The sequence below is a fragment of the Merops nubicus genome, unplaced genomic scaffold (assembly GCF_000691845.1).
Source record: "Merops nubicus isolate BGI_N331 unplaced genomic scaffold, ASM69184v1 scaffold15207, whole genome shotgun sequence".
NCBI lineage: Eukaryota > Metazoa > Chordata > Aves > Coraciiformes > Meropidae > Merops > Merops nubicus.
This window is the reverse complement of record NW_008621118.1, coordinates 2,357-18,146: the sequence shown is the minus strand read 5'-3', so window position 1 is coordinate 18,146 and position 15,790 is coordinate 2,357. Positions and strand designations below refer to the sequence as shown.

At 39.9% G+C, this 15,790-nt stretch overlaps 1 protein-coding gene across 1 annotated transcript in view; it reads left to right on the top strand.

Moving 5' to 3' along the window:
* Window positions 1-14,953, top strand: part of DACH2 (dachshund family transcription factor 2) — a gene marked incomplete at its 5' end in the record, with an annotated part of 136,552 nt that extends 121,599 nt beyond the window's left edge. The window contains 3 exons of the mRNA XM_008944358.1: window positions 2,764-2,907; window positions 5,871-5,936; window positions 14,060-14,953. Coding sequence (XP_008942606.1) covers window positions 2,764-2,907; window positions 5,871-5,936; window positions 14,060-14,097 — 248 coding nt within the window. The remainder of the gene's footprint in view (window positions 1-2,763; window positions 2,908-5,870; window positions 5,937-14,059) is intronic.
* Window positions 14,954-15,790: the final 837 nt, after the last annotated feature.

The following is a 15,790-nucleotide window of genomic DNA, read 5'->3' as shown; positions in this document are numbered from 1 at the left end:
AGAGAGTGAGATGCAGTAGCACTTCCCATATGGGGCCTTCTAAGACAAAACCATGACTGGTTAGAAGCTTTTGATAATAATAGGCAATTAAATTGGTAAATATGATTTTTTCACTGTGATACTGCAAAGAAGGTAGTATTCTTTCTAATATTCAGATCTGCATCTGAAGGAGACATAGTACTTTATGTGCCAAAAGCTACTTGTAGATTACATCCATGGAATCAGAAAGATAAAACTAGATAAGACCAAAAATGTAGGTGTCAAGTAGTACCATCCTGTGCATTTTGAATTGAAATTATGTGTGTAGAACAGAGCTGTCTGCAGCATCATGTCTGGGTGGGAGCAACAAAGAGCATCTCAGTCAGGTTGTGAAGGGTCAGTAAATACTGTGGAAGTTGTTAAATTGCAGTGGGTGTTCAGAATGGTGCATCACCTGGGTCTGGGCATGGATGAGACTGCTGTATTTCTGTACAACAAAACTTGACCTCCCTGCAGGCAGGCAGCACACTGTGCACCACCTGAGTCACCTGGAAGTCAACCAAACCCTTAAGCCATTCACAGACTTCTTTGGCTTCTGGCTCAAAAATAAAATTTCATCAATAATCAATATTCTCAGAAGTGTTTATCTTTCCATTTATTGCCACATGCACGTCTTCATTATTATAAGAAGTCACAGACAGGCTTTTTCACATGGGTTGCTCAGTTTTCCAAAGTTGTATTCTACAGCTCACATTTTGACATTCATAATTTATTACATCTCTCAGAGATTTCCTTTCAATGGTATCCATGGTTGGTTTTCCCCCAACTGGAGCATTCAGAAATCCAGAAGGATCTGTAAAAGTCAGTAAGAAGTGGTCACAAGGAATTATGTAACTACTGTGGATTTTCCCAGAATTTTTCCAGCTGATAGATTTCCTGGAACAAGAGTTGCACCCAAGAGGAGAGTATTTTCTGGCTGCAGGATAGACTTGGCAGAAATGTGGGTGATGGGCCTGTAGAGATCCTAGAAGGGAGTTTAAACCAGAGGAGAGGTGCAGGTCTTACAAAGAAGAGACAGAATAAAGTGTTCTTGCAGCACTGGTGACGAAACAAGTGTAAGGGCCCATTAAAGCTAGTTTAATAAGGATAATAAGGGCAGTCTGTTAGCCAGCAGGAGCACAGGGAAGGTTGTTGGCAGAGCTAGATATTTTTTACATAGTTGTGGCCCAGGTGATGGTAACCTGGTGCTGTTGGAAAAATGAGGTCAAATATGTGATTAAGATCACATAAGATAAGTTTGAAAAGGAAAAGACTTAAAAGTTACATTTTATTGCTTGAATTTATAAGGTGATGGAATACAATCACAGCCAATGTCAGCAGTTCCCAATGAAGATATTGATCATCTGGCTACAGTTAATACTGTGCAATTCTCTAGTTATAATTTTAACCTTACTTATGGTTGGGTTTAAGACTGAGATGAGTCAGGAGTGTTTCTGTTTTCTGCCAACTCTTACATGGCTGTACCAGTGACCTGTGGATGATCTTTGTTAAGACCTGTAAAAGAGAGAGGATGAGCTGACTGTGAGGTGCAGTGAGGTGAATGCAGAGCTGGACAGGAGCTCTGTAATACAACATTCTCACCTATTTTAAGTCCTGTTTTTAGTCCAAAGAGCCATCTACTGTACAATGTTTTATGGAGTGCTTCAGTTTTCTAACTGAAGTTGATAATGAGTAGACTTGTTTTACTTAGCAGCGTTACAATTTGTTTTCAACCTCTGAAGTTCTCTTTTCATTTCTCTCTGAGATTCTCAACAGACACCTGCTGCTTTTTAGTTTCTCTCCTTTCTTTGGCTTTCCCACTGAATTTTTTTCTCCCACTAGCATTAAGTGCAGAAGTAGTCATGTTACTCAGGGCATACACCTTCTCTACACATTTGGTCTTTCATCTGAGTGTATATCCACTTCTCCCAGCTTCTCAATAGCCTTACACCTGGCTTCTGTCTTGGGCAGTGCTTCTTGGTATTTTAGTTATTCCTTTTCAAAATTAACTCAACTGCTGCTTCATTTTTACCAAAAAAATTAGCCCCTAATTCCATGGTTTTTCACTTTGTACACCGTTGGTGCTGACGTTTCAGATTCTCACACTGCACACAGACATCACCTGCAGAAAGAAATTTCATTTCCTTTTAATATTAGAAAACGTAATGAATACTGAATCTCTGACACATTCAGAAGACTTCATCCATCCATGAGGAGTGGTCAGGGAAGACATAACCAGTGTGTTTAGATGATTATCTTTCTAGATAAAACTACTGGAGGATGAGGGTGCAACATACTTCTCAGCATTAAAGGAAAAGGATAGAATGAAGGGCAAGAGATTTATCTAAATTTGAGGATGTACATTGCTGCTGTTGCTAAAAATCAATTTAAGCCAATAATCTGCTCAACCAAACTCTGCAGAACTGGAATTTAGTCCAAATTGGTGAAGTCTGTGTGACGTGACGCACTGGGCTGGCTCTCAGACTCTTAGGTTCTGGTCAGGAGACTGAGATCCATGGGGCTGTTGCAGTGAGAGGAAGATTTAAGACTTTTAACAAGGTCTAAAGACCTTTCAGGTAGTTTATTGTTTCACTACAGAACATGGCTTGGAGGAGTTTGGGGTTTTTTATATAACATTCATGCCAGATGTTTTGTTTCTCTAGATAAAACTTGAACACTGAAGATGTCTCCATTACATATTAATTGTGCTTTAACAGCCATTCTTACTTTATCTTTACGTTCCAGCAACAATTCAGAAACGCTTGAAGAAAGAGAAAAAGGCAAAGAGAAAATTGCAGGAAGCTTTGGAATTTGAGTCGAAGAGAAGAGAACAAGTGGAACAGGCGCTTAAACAGGCCACATCAGGTGACGGTCTCAGGATGTTAAATGGTAATGTCTTAGTTGGCCTTTCACAGTCAGCTTGAAATGGTGTTTAACTGAGTGAAAAAAATGCGAGATGATGCACAAAGCAAATTCCAGAATTAATAAAATACAATCCTTTCCTGAAATAATTAAAAATCTATTTCAGGCCATGTGCTCTGGGTCATGAATTAAAAAAAAATAAGTCTGCAACTAGAGAAACAGACAGAGCAGTTTACACAGACATGACAAGAAATGCTGAATATATTACCAGAGAAATCTGTTACAGTGCCAGCTAAGACAATGTGAAATTTGGTTCCTGTAAGGTTCTCTGAACTGTTCTCTCCCAGCAGATTCATTTTTAGAACTGCTGAGCTTCATTTTAAAAGCCGTTTGGCTGAAGTTTGCTCAGCCTCAGGACCTATTAAGTTTGTTAAATATGTATCAGCTTTCAGAGCTGACTAGGTTTTGAATACTTCCCAAATATTCTTGTGAAACAAAAGCAAATCAGTTCATCTCCTGAACAGGGTGATTATATTTTGGATAGTGGGAGGATTTGCCTCTCCTACTTAATATGGTTCTGGCCAAAGTTTAGGGCTTTGATTTGAATCTTTAAGATTGAAGGTACTTGAGTTGTAATTAATTTCAAGTTCTGTAGCTAAGGTTTGGTCTGCATGTCCCTACCCCACAGTCACTCCAGAGGCTCAAGGATCAGTTTTGTTCAGTTTCTGCTGCATTTCTATGTCCTGTAGTCATGAGGTGAACTTCATGCTGCTTTCTTTGGGCACTGCTAGCAGCTGAGCCATAAAGACATAAGCAGAGTGCAAAAACTGCTTGAACTGGCGAGTAAAAATAATGACTTTGGCTTCTGTTGAGTTCCCAGTTGTGAGAGCTCCCCAGACTGGTTTTAAAGTTCGTGCAGGGCTCTTTACCTGACTCTGCAATGGACTGTGAGCTGTGATTTATCTAGAGCACCTAAGAGACATAAGCTCTGTAAGGAGGAGAGCAGCATCTTTCAGAGGCACTCTCATCTGCTGGGTTTTATAGCCCAGCATATCACAGTAACCAGGAGCTGGCTGGCCCTGCCTCTGTGCTGACAGGGACAGTGGGAGGCGGCCACTCAGCCGTGGGTGTACAGCTGCAGTTCCACGGGACGAGGGGCAGTGACCCAAGGAGAGGGGGTGGACAGAGCCAGCAGAAACCTCTTCCACCACCTCCACAGATCCCGCAGACAGCACCTTGAGATGAATGTCAGAAAACCCAAAAATCCTGGTGTTCAGTGAGGTGCTTCCCCCAGATCCTGCCGTTGGAGGGAAGCACCTGCTGCTCGCACGACAGTTATGAGAACTCAGCAGTTCTGGAAGCCACAAATTAAAGGGTACCCACATGCCAGCAATGTGATTAACAGAGCTTTACATCTGCTATTGGGGGCCTGGCTGCTAACGTTTTGATTTGCAGGCACACTCAGGTAGTCATATATATGTTAGTGCCTGCAAGAAGCTGATATTTACATGCTAATCTGATTGCACATGCAAATCAGGTAGCTCATTAGCATCTTAATCCACAATTTAATTGCAGGTACAATTTTATGACAACAAAATGTGAAGGGCTATTCTGAATATTTTTAATTTAACTCTGACAGTCTGTCTCATTTAACAGATGCTGTTATTAGTTACAGATGACTTTGTCATTTTACGTATATACACCACGTACTTTAAAAGGTTTGAGAAGAAAGAACCTTTTTAGATTAGTAGATGAGTGCCTTGAACTTTCCTTCTGAACAGGAATCTGAATAAGGGAAACCCTTTCTCACAGCATTCACTAGTCATTTTATAAGAAACAACTGTATACTTGCAAATATTATTTATTAGGTCATATATATTTATAGGGCTGTATATGCATATATTTAATTTCCACGTATATTATGAAGATATTGTTCTTCAGCAGCTGGACCTCACTTTAGTGGGTTGCCCTGCTTTGACATGGAGTTGGTTAGGCTGTAGGGTGACCAGCAACGTCACCTTAGTGACACTCCAACTCAAGTGACCTGGGAAAGCAAGAGTTGTTTGCTGTCTGGGAAAGTCCACAGCATGCTTCTACACAGAAGAACTTCCAGACTGTATCCCCAACTCCCTCTCAGGTGTGGGGTTTTTTTCTTGCTGTAATTTCTAAGTGCTGTATTATAAGGGAAGCAGATGTTTCTCCAGGATTGGAGGTACCATGGATTCCAATCACATACCCTTCATGCTAATCCTTGTTGGCACAAGGTGGATAATGGCATCTGCTACCGTAACACCCCGGGGTGTTGGAGCCCCCGCCCCCACCCTGGAGGACTGGGCACAGAGCATCATTATCAATATGAAATGAAATAATTCAAAAGTGCTTATCACTGTCAGACTCTTTCTCAACTTGGGAAAAAGAGCACAGTCCATTTTGGAAAGCTCTTCTCAGAAATCTGGCAGTGCTTCACAGAATATCACATCTGTAATTTCGGTTTGGGTGGTAACACATGCTCACAACACCCTGAGCTGAGCTGAGCTGGCACTGTCCTCATCTACAGCATGCACTCCTACAAACTGACACACACACGTGTGGGCTGGCACTGGCTGGGTTCTGTTTGTGACTTTACAGGTACAGGGGTAGTAGAGTCAATGTAATTTAATATTATCACAGTTTAATTTTGACTTGTATTTTTCATATGTCAGATGCCCTCATTCTCCAAAATAATTTTACAGACATATTAATATCATGTGTTGATTATTATCTGGTAGTCAGACAAATTTGAAGCACGTTAAAAATAATTCACTGTGAGACCAATAATGTTTGCACATTTTGGAAACAATTTACTACTAAAAATTCTATGAAGACCAAATGTTTAATGCAAGACCTTGTAACTTGGAGATCACCCTAGTTTGCTATAAATATTTTTCTAAAGATGCATGAGAGAAGGACAAAGGGGAACACATTAATCTTCAGTGTGTCATGTCTTTCAGATGCTGGAATCCCAGATATGGAAATAGAACACAACGGGACCCAACATGACAGTGCAGCAATGCAAGGTGCAGTACGTACCACATCCCATCACCTACCTGTTTCCTGAGCCATATTAAAGATTACATGAAATGCAGAATCATTTTTTGTCTCTGTTTTCCTGCTTTGAGATAAATGTAAATTGCAGAACATTCTTTTATTTTCCTGTTCAGTACAGAAAACCTTTGAAAGATCAGTACTTTACAAGACCAGAAATTATATTTGTTTAAATAGAGGTGTGGGAAACTCATATTTAGCTTTCATAAATATGCTTAGTTCACAAGTGATTTTACAGATGCTTGCTCTTTTTTTAATATTTCACCTCTGATCCTCACCTGTCTATCAAGATCATAGGTGTTTTCAAAAACAATACATAAAATGTAAGTGGAAGGGGAAAGTCATGGTCATCTTCTGAGTGATTCTGTGGTGCTCCACTTCCCTCACTTTTCAGTGACTGTGAATACAGAGCATTCATGTGTTGTCTGAGTGCTTCCCAAAAACAATAAATGCATCCTGGCCGTAGGCCTGGGCAGGAAGGGAGTTGTGGGATCATCATTTAGGGGAGCTGAGATAACAGAGATCTTAAAGGTTATTTCCATTACCACTGGAGGTCTGTTAGAGACACAGAAAACCTGTAGTCACCTGTGGTAAAATTTGGCCTGAGCAATTTGAACATAGAAATTCTCTGACTTTGGAGAAAGTCCAAGGTTTGCAGTGTTGGTGTTCTATAAACCCAAACTTCTTGTCCCTTCTGTCCTGTGCCACATTCATTAGACACCACCCTGGCTACTACAGCAGCCTGGAGAGAGAAGGAGCTTAGAGCCCTTCCAGTCTTTCTACTGAATCAGGTCATGGTAATATGTAAAAATTCATGTGTGGTGAAGTGACTAAAGACTTCTGTGCAGCCAGAAGAGGGGCTGCAGTGCAGTTATAGATACAAACATCACTTTGTGCATTTCTCCACTGTTAAAGGCTTGACTTTGCATCCCTCTAGTATGCATCTGTCCTCCAGCTGACATCTGTACAGGAAAGCTTTCAAATATTTTTACTGCTGTCTCTTTTTGTGAGTTTAGGTTCATATGCTATGGATTATGAAGGACAATCACAGCTTTATTGTAATGCATATATATACATATATAACATATGTGTGTGTGTATATGTGCACATTTAGTTGTGCTCTAAAAGGGTGCAATTGGAAGATCATTACTGTCAGAAAAAGTAAAAAATATTGGATAAGCACTTGGGAAACGTGTATCTAAATTTGACAAATAAAACATTCCTAATATTTCTGATCTATTTCTGATACCAGCTGAGTGCTCAGTGCTCTTCCAAAATGATTCTGAGCGTCAAAGATGCATCTGGACAGAATCCACTCAAAAAAGGAAATTCATTCCAATTTTCAATTCAAGGAAGAAAGTTACAGTTGGCTCAAATGTGTCTGTCTATCAAAAAATGTTATAACTAACTGTGGGAAAAGTGATGCATAGCCTCTTCCAACAACCAGTTACTGACTAGAAGGAATTAAATGAACGTTCTTACACTTCCTGTAGTCTTTTTATATACAAGACCACCTTGTGATTTTATGATATTTATTTCAGGATGGGTTTTTGTGACTTGTTGTTTTGTTGTTTGGTTGGGATTTTTTTTAATCTGATCCCAACTACATCATTCTTTAGTTTTAACAATCTTTGAAACATGGAAGTTTTTGTTCAGGTAAAAAGCCTTAGCAAAGGAGCATCTGGAAGTTTTTGTTCTGTCCTGCAGCACCATCTCTTTAATTTTTATTTATGCTGAAACTGTAGTATTTTTTGTTCTCTTTTCCTATGATTACAACTGCTGTACTTGACAGCTACTGTGGCACTGCTGTCTTTAACAACTGGAGCACACTCCCTTATTGCCCCCTTCATTTGCTGCCTTTTGTGTGCCCTGCGAGCAGGAAAGGTCAAAACACATATCCCTAAGACAAAGCTGTTTCCAAACTTCCAAAATCTCTCTCTATTGCACAGAAAAAAGCTTTAGCATCAATGCAGACCTTCCTTTTTCTGTTGTCAATAGCTCTGCTGGACAGAAATCTATCATTCATGCAGTGCCTCTCCCTGGAAATTCATTTAGTTTCACTGCCAGTAGCTCCTTAAGACACTTTAAAGGAAAATTACAAGAATTCTGTGCAGCCACCTTTCACAGTGATTAAGTCATATCATATTTTATGCTCGTTTCTTAAAGTGATTTTATTAACACAAGCTGTTCATATACTGGGATTCTGATCTGCGTTATAAATCTTTTCTGTTTACTTGACTCATTTCTTTATGCTTTGTGTATTAATTGAACAGAAATTTTGTGCAGGCAAGACTTAAAACTTTCTTGAACGTTACAGCCGAATGTCTTCATCCTCTGTATACCTGACCTTCTAGCCCAGCACAGCTTGATCTGAGAGAAGCTTTTTAGCTGCCAGAGTAGCAAACTAATAGTTGCTGTACTCAGTCATGAAGTCCCAGCCCAGCTGAGTGGTGCAGGAGAGGGTGATACATGCTCACAGATGCCCTCCTGGTCTTGCCTCCATAACTCACTTGTGGGCCAGCAAGATAGTGCATCAACCATTTTATCAACCAATCTCCGTTTCACATAAAACAAACATACTGGGTGTCATTAAGTGCACCTTCAGATCGATGATTTTTGCAAATGACATTCAAGTACCATTCGAGTAGTGCATTTTTGCTGATAAAAGCAAATTAAATTAGCACAACTACAAGTGTGCTGATAAAAACTAAAACCGAACAGCAGCACCATTAGCTAACAAAGTAATATTTTCTCTTTACTGCTTTCTGCCATTTAGTTATTATCCTATTGGAAATCTAATTATAATCCTTTTACTCCCTAGTCAAACTTCACAGTTTTTGCAAGCTTAGCACTGACAAGTGATTTCATTACATTTGATTGCCCGCGCCCAGATTGACTTAACTTCACTCCGAGACCTAAAAGCCCTCTCAGTTTCTCAGATTCCCTGTTTGCACATTACAGCAACAGCTCCTTTAATTAATTAGCATGAACAGCAGTAACATGAACTGCTGAACAGAAAATAACATCATTTTATGATCGCAGGGAGACTTCTCCTTTTGCATGTTTATACCTTAGTTAACTTTTGTATTACTATATTTCATTGTTAGGGGATATTGGAACAATCAGCAAAGCAATGTTATCTTAAAATTTTAAAAAATAGATGTTACTGTAATACTCGATGATAACAATTTACAAAAAGTAAAAAGACTCTAAATTTCATGGGCAGATGGACCGTCCTGAGGTGAAAACAAGATTTGAAGGAAACGTGGTTCACTGCAACAGGAGAGTGACCCAGGGCTGCTGCTGCTGCTGCTGCTTTTGTTTGTGAAATAACCTGGCAGAGGTTTAGCACAAAACCTTCCAGTAACCATGAATAACTTTTCATTTTTATCTGTTTGCCAGAGAGGAAGGACTGGTGAAGTTGGAAACATAGTTTGGGGTTTATTGTTTAGAAAAGAAGGCTGTGTTTTTTCAATATTCTGATACAACTGGTCAGTTTTCAGGTCCAGTCTATGGTAAAAAGGGTGCAAGAGGGACAGGCAACAGAGGGGTTGTGCTTTCAAGAGTTTGAACAACTTTGCTGCTATATCAACTTGCACCTGCAAATCCTGCAATCCACTGAAACCAGGAACATTATGGAATTTCTGAGTACTCTGCAGTTGTAAGAGACACATTCAACATCTTGGAAGTTACAGTGCTGTTGTCTTGGTCTTGCTGTCACTGAAAAAAATGCTCAAACACTTAAGAGTTTTACAGGAGAAAAGACCAGAACCCTTTGATTAGAAACTCTTCAGATTAAACAGAGTCCTGGTATTTGCCTTGTGAGTGAGTTCTTCCCTGTCTTTGTTTTAGTCTTGGGCCTTTTCTTTTTCCTCCTGTCCAGGCCGTGCTCTGTCTCTAGCACGTGTCCTGCTCTGGATGCTCTGAATTATTACACCTCTAGCTGTGTTTCTAGAAAACTCTCTTCAAGTCTGTGTGCTTTAAAAATAACAGTATGGCTGATGTTAGTGGCAGTGTTATTTCTCCTTCTGGTACACGGTGGGTTTCTGACTCTCTCACTTTAAGCACATACACACACATACGAGGGAGGAAACTCAGATTTGGTCATTTACTGGAAACAAAAGGTAGGTAAAGGTTTCCCTGGGAGGCTGTTGAGTGTGAAGGTCTGTATCTTTATATTCTTACAACGGGCTAAAACATTTATTCAATAATTCACTGTCAGTAGGCTTGAGTATTTCCAAGCAGGCCCCACTACGTTATCTCTGCCTGCCCAAACCGACAGTGGCAACGCAGCATCTGCATGGTTTGTATTCAGAGAACATACCCTTGTCCTTGGCTCTTGTTTCTTACTAGAAATCCAATTTTCTCTACAAGTTTTTAGGGCTGTTAACACCAATGTGGAAATACTTGACAGAGTGAACTCAGTAGTGTAAAGCTCAAAGTAAATGGGGAAGAAACCCCCACAGCAGCACCTCTGAGGGGGTGATGCTGAGGGGTTGTACCCAGTCCTGCCCACTGTGGAGGAGCAGAGGTCTCCTCAGGGACTGCACGTCTTCAGGCCTGGAGGAGAGGGGATTGGAAGGAGCCAGGGGTTGAGAGCAATGAAATCAAACTGCTTGCAAAAGCAGCATTTATTGTCTGTGTTTTTCCTTGAGCCTAGAGGAAGCCATGCCCTGCTCACAGTGTCTGGTGTTTTCTCCTTCACTTGTCAGCTTGGAGAGTATTTGCAGATAAATGGAAGGGAAAAGTTTTGCTGGACAGCTAATAAATGGTGGAGAAGTCAGTTTTGCTCAGTCTAGTCATTCAGCTGAATGACAAGCCCAAAACCATAAGAACTGGCTGCAGGCTAGGTCTAATTTTTTTTCATGGTTGTGAAGGGAACCTTTCCTGTGTGTTTTGTGGTCCTTACCTGTTTGCCGGGAGGGTTAGAGAAAGAAGGGATTTGAGGGATGTCATCCACTGTAGAAGCAAACTGTTCTCTGGTTTTTCTTTCTACAAAATAAGAGACTGATTCAAACCAATGAGCCCCAGCGTGGATTTATTGTCAGGGCATTGTATTTTCATGTGTTATTGCATCCAGAGCTGCACTTGGCTCTGATACAGCTGAAATGCTTTTACCCAGCCTGAGAAGGGTGGGGAGTTCAGCTCCTGCCCAGCTCTGCTGTGGCTGGTATCAGACTCTGGCCCAGCCCCTGGAGCAGGAGCTGTGCAGAGCCTCAGGGAGCACTTGGGTCTGGCTCCTGGCTGCCCCCTCCTCTCCTCCATCCACAGGAGCAGCCACCTCTCGCCTCTACCTCACCTTTATTTTAGCAGCTCTCCCAACTCTTTCATCTAAATCTGCAAAATGGGATTGTCAGTTTAGTTTTTCACCTCTGCTACCCATATTCTCTGCAACACATAGAGCTGGGGTTTGTTTTTTAAATCGTGTGAATACAGTTACTGATGGAACAGATTTTTCCTGGTTTTCTCATTATGTAGCGGATCCCAAACTCCCTTCCTCCAGTGACCTTCTCCTGCAGCTCCTGCCAACGCTCCCTGGGCAGTCCCAAGCTGTAGCTGTGGTGGCTGCATCACGTCACTCCCCTTCCTGGGTGGGATTTGCACACCAGCATCACTGGGGCCCATTTCTTTATGCAGGTTGGGAGGGTTCCTGTGGAAGCTCTGCTTTAAAGTACATCTCTGGAAATACAGCTGAATTGCTGACTTAAAGGTACTACAAACAAAGCCTCACAAATGATTCAGAGAATTCAGATGTGCTAAAGAGGCTGAAGAAAAAATTAAAGAGAAATGTGAATAAATATGCAGATGATAGTTATTGCTTTTGGATTTGTCCTTCACACAGACATTAAAACTTTGGAAAAAAAGGAACCAATGATGCTGTTGCTAAAAGAGAGTGCAAGAGATGAATGTATACCCTGGGCTAACAGCTCAGGGAAGACAACACCATCCTGAGGGAAAATTGCAATTATGAACGTAGGCTCTGGCTCACAGAAATTGTGAGATCTTTACTTGTCTTACACATTGTGAAGGGGGAAAAAAAATCCTTTCTAAATGTCTTGCTTATTAAGCCAGTCATGCATTTCACTGTGGGTTGTAAAGCAGTATAACATGCACAGGGGGCTCATAAGCATATTTTAGTGTTAGGGAATATCATTTATACAGTTTTTATATTGTCAATATTACCCCTAGAGAATGAGATTAGGCTTTAAACTACTGTAAATCTACGCTTTTGCTCACCTTTGTATAATTTCATTTTTTAATAGAATGAAGCCCACATAAATGAATATTTGATTAAGGGATAAACCTAATAAAAGGATACATTTATTGCACACAGATTTATTCAAATCTTCGCTATATAATACAGTAAAATGGTATGTGGGTTGCAGTCAGCCACACTGAGGGGATGGTGAATATTCTTCAGGAAGATGAAGTTGACAACATCACATTGTCTTTGGTGTGTAAGTGGCAGCACAGATGCTCCAAACACTTTAATTCCTCATAGGTGGTTGCTGCGTGACGTTGTTAATGCCATGGAGTTAAGTTTATTGCACAGCAACAAAGAGCTATTTTCATTTCTGGAGAATAACTGAGAGCTTTATTTTTTAAAAAAAAGAATATTCAGCTCTGTGCTTTCTGTTTACTGATCAATAATACCTCCCCAGGCTTTAATACTTGCCCTGCTAAGTTTAAGACAATAATTGTCATCAGCCAAAGGCCTGCAACTAATTTTAGTCACTTTGGAGGCTCCTTTGCTCCCAAATGTTCCTCCAGAGATGCTGTGTCCCCGGCTCTTCTGATCCTTCTTCTTGTTTACATCCAAAATACATATTAAATCATCTCTGTTTGGAGAGTCTGAGCCTCCTTAAAACCATGAAACATTCAATTACTAATTAGCTGTTTCCTGTTCCTAATGAAGTGAACATGTCGGATTTGGATTAAAATTCAGCTACTGCTCTCCTCTGTTTATGGTTCCAGATGTTTTTGTTTTATCTAGGAGGTTACTTTGACAGCTCCTGCTAAATGATAAATCACTCATATTATAGCTGAAATGCATTTTGAAATTGAAATGTGGCAAACTTTGAGATTGCTCCAAGGATCAGTGTCAGTTAGCAGGTCAATACTTGTTCTTTCCTTAGGAGTGTTCAGTATTGGCATATGTAAAACAGGGACGGGGTAGATGTCAACATTATACAAAATGCTTCTCAATATTATCATTTTGCCATCATCTTCAAGATCATACTTGTGGGTTTAGCTGGGTGCATTCATGATTCATCGCATAATGAACAAGAGTATGGATTCTTGTTAGCTTGAGTTTCTGTAGGCATTTTAATACTTATTTTTTTCTCTGAGCTTACAGTTGCTTAATGTGAAAAATCACAGTTGATAGCTGCTATGTCTAGGACTATTTTTATGAAGGAAATAAGTGGCTTTCTACTTGTTTCCCTAAATAAAGAAAAATAATTTTAAAAGAACTGCGGCAGTTCCTGAATGAAAGAACAATTTTCCAAGAACAGATATTGATTTACTTCTATTACATTTTTTTAGTGCAACGCAATTTTGTTTTAACACCCTGTTCTTAGAAGGTTTTGTGCATGTCATAATGGCAGGTTGTAGAGCTGAGGCCGTGTTACTCCTCTGCCTGAGAGAGGCATGCAGTGCAACACAGGCTGCCTTCTGAAAAATAAAAGCAGGAAAATGAGTGTTTGATGAAAAATCAAATGCCAGTCAAAGTATTTATAGCTCCTACCCAGCAGATCTGGCTGGCAGGCGCTGTCAGAGGCAAGGCTGGTGGCTTTTGAGCCCAGCTGAGTGCCCACACCTCTCCCCCTGGGCTGGAGGGTGGGTGCTCCGGGACGAGCTCATTCCTCTGGTCACATTCCCCTCTCCAGGGCTCTCCAAGACTCTGTCATCTGGTGCCTCGTTTCCCTCTGCAAAAGGTACTCCATGATGGATAGTTTATATCACTTGTAGATCAGATAATTTGGCTCTAGGAGAAAAAAAAGGTCTACAAAGAACTCAGGAAACCCACCTGAGTTTCAATTCATTATAAATCTGTGTGATTGACTTTTTTTCTTCTATTTTTTTTTTCTTCCAGAAAACAGAACATACATCAAACCTACTATTATGTACTGAAGGAAACACCTATTGTTGAAAAATGTATAATGACCACTATTTGAAGACTATATAGTTCATGAAAAAACGTCCCTTCCAACCTTTGATGCCTTCAGTACTGTGTGAAGAACAGGATTTGTAGCATGAAACTTGAAGGACAATTTCAAGCAATTTACTGTTGCTGCATCAAAAACTGCCGTATTAAGAAATATTGAGACTTTTTACAAGCTTCCCATACCAAACCAAGCCTGTTGCAACAGATCATTTTTAGGTCCCCGGAGATAGAAAGGAGTTTTAGTATTTTTAAGCACATACAGGAATTATTCCCCCCTTCCCACCCCTCCCCAAAAAAGGAACTTCTTTTTTGTTTGTTTTTTTTTTCCTAAGGAGGTAGCTATTACTGTATAGCAATGGCACAATGATTTTAAGCCACAAAGGTCCTCACTGGCTGTACATCATACAAGTCCAGTTTATCACTGAAACTGTTCAACATGGAGCTGTTTCGATTGTGTTTATAAATTAAGCTTTGTTTACTGAAGCAGATACTCGATATATATTACGTTTTAAAAAGAAATGTGTGTACATTTTTTAAAAGAATGATGTAAAAAATTGTCCTTTCATTAGATGACCAATTCAAAAGTGTGAGCTAAACCCTAACAGCTGACGTCCTACGAGGATTATAATTGATGCTTTTTTTTATGCTCAGTTCAGCTTGGCTTTTGGTCTTTTAAGATGAAAAAATGAATATGCAGTAGAGTGTTAGATAATGGAAACTTTTAAGTATGGTTTCTCTGTTGTACCATATTAAGTTAAAGTACACCTTCTTTGTTAAAAATGTTCTTGCTAAAAATACAGTATTAAAAATTTTTTTGTTTGACTTTGGAAATCTTTTAAGATTATTTTTTTTTTTGACTGTGAATTCCCATAGTTATTGTACTAATGCAAAACAATATTTTGCACTATTAAAAATACTTGAAGACTTAATAAAGAGGGTGGGTTGGCATTAAAAATTTTCCTAAGTATTCTATGTTCCAAATTCTGAACTTTGCAAGTTAAACATCCCTTTCTCAGCTAGGGAAAGCTGGCTGGAGTCAGGAGGAATTCAGTAACTGCCTGTTCACTCCTCACCTTCCCTCTTGGGTTAGAGACACAAAGGTTTATTTACTTATAAACACATTCTTAGGTGTCCAAACATGGTTTATTCCATATTATTTTTATAGGGAGCATTCTACTAACTGCAGTGTTCACACTGCTGTTGAGCACACAAACCAAAATGGAACGGTGCAAAGAAAAAGGAGCATTAGGAACTGGGAGTCCTCCTGTGCCTTTAGTAAAAGCTCATGTGTCAGTCCAGTGCTGCAGCACCTGAACTTAAATCCTGCCTTTGACCATTTATTAGCTGTAATTGCTGTTCCATGGGGATTCTCTGAAATGGGGGTTGGACCTTATGGCTAGATCTTATTTTAAAAAGGACCTGAAGCAGTCCTTAGGATATTGCAGCACTTGTGACACATGGACTGAACTCTGGTATCACTCCTGTGAACTGCAGGGTTTGAAGATCTTTTTGGCAAGTTACCCAGTTTCACACATTTTTAGAAAGATTTAAAGTAACTAAATATTTCAGTCTTGGAGATGATAGCATTTTTTACATTTTTCTTCAGCCTCTATGAAGGATTTATTTTAGGCTATTAAAGGCTCTATTTTAGCCTTTTTT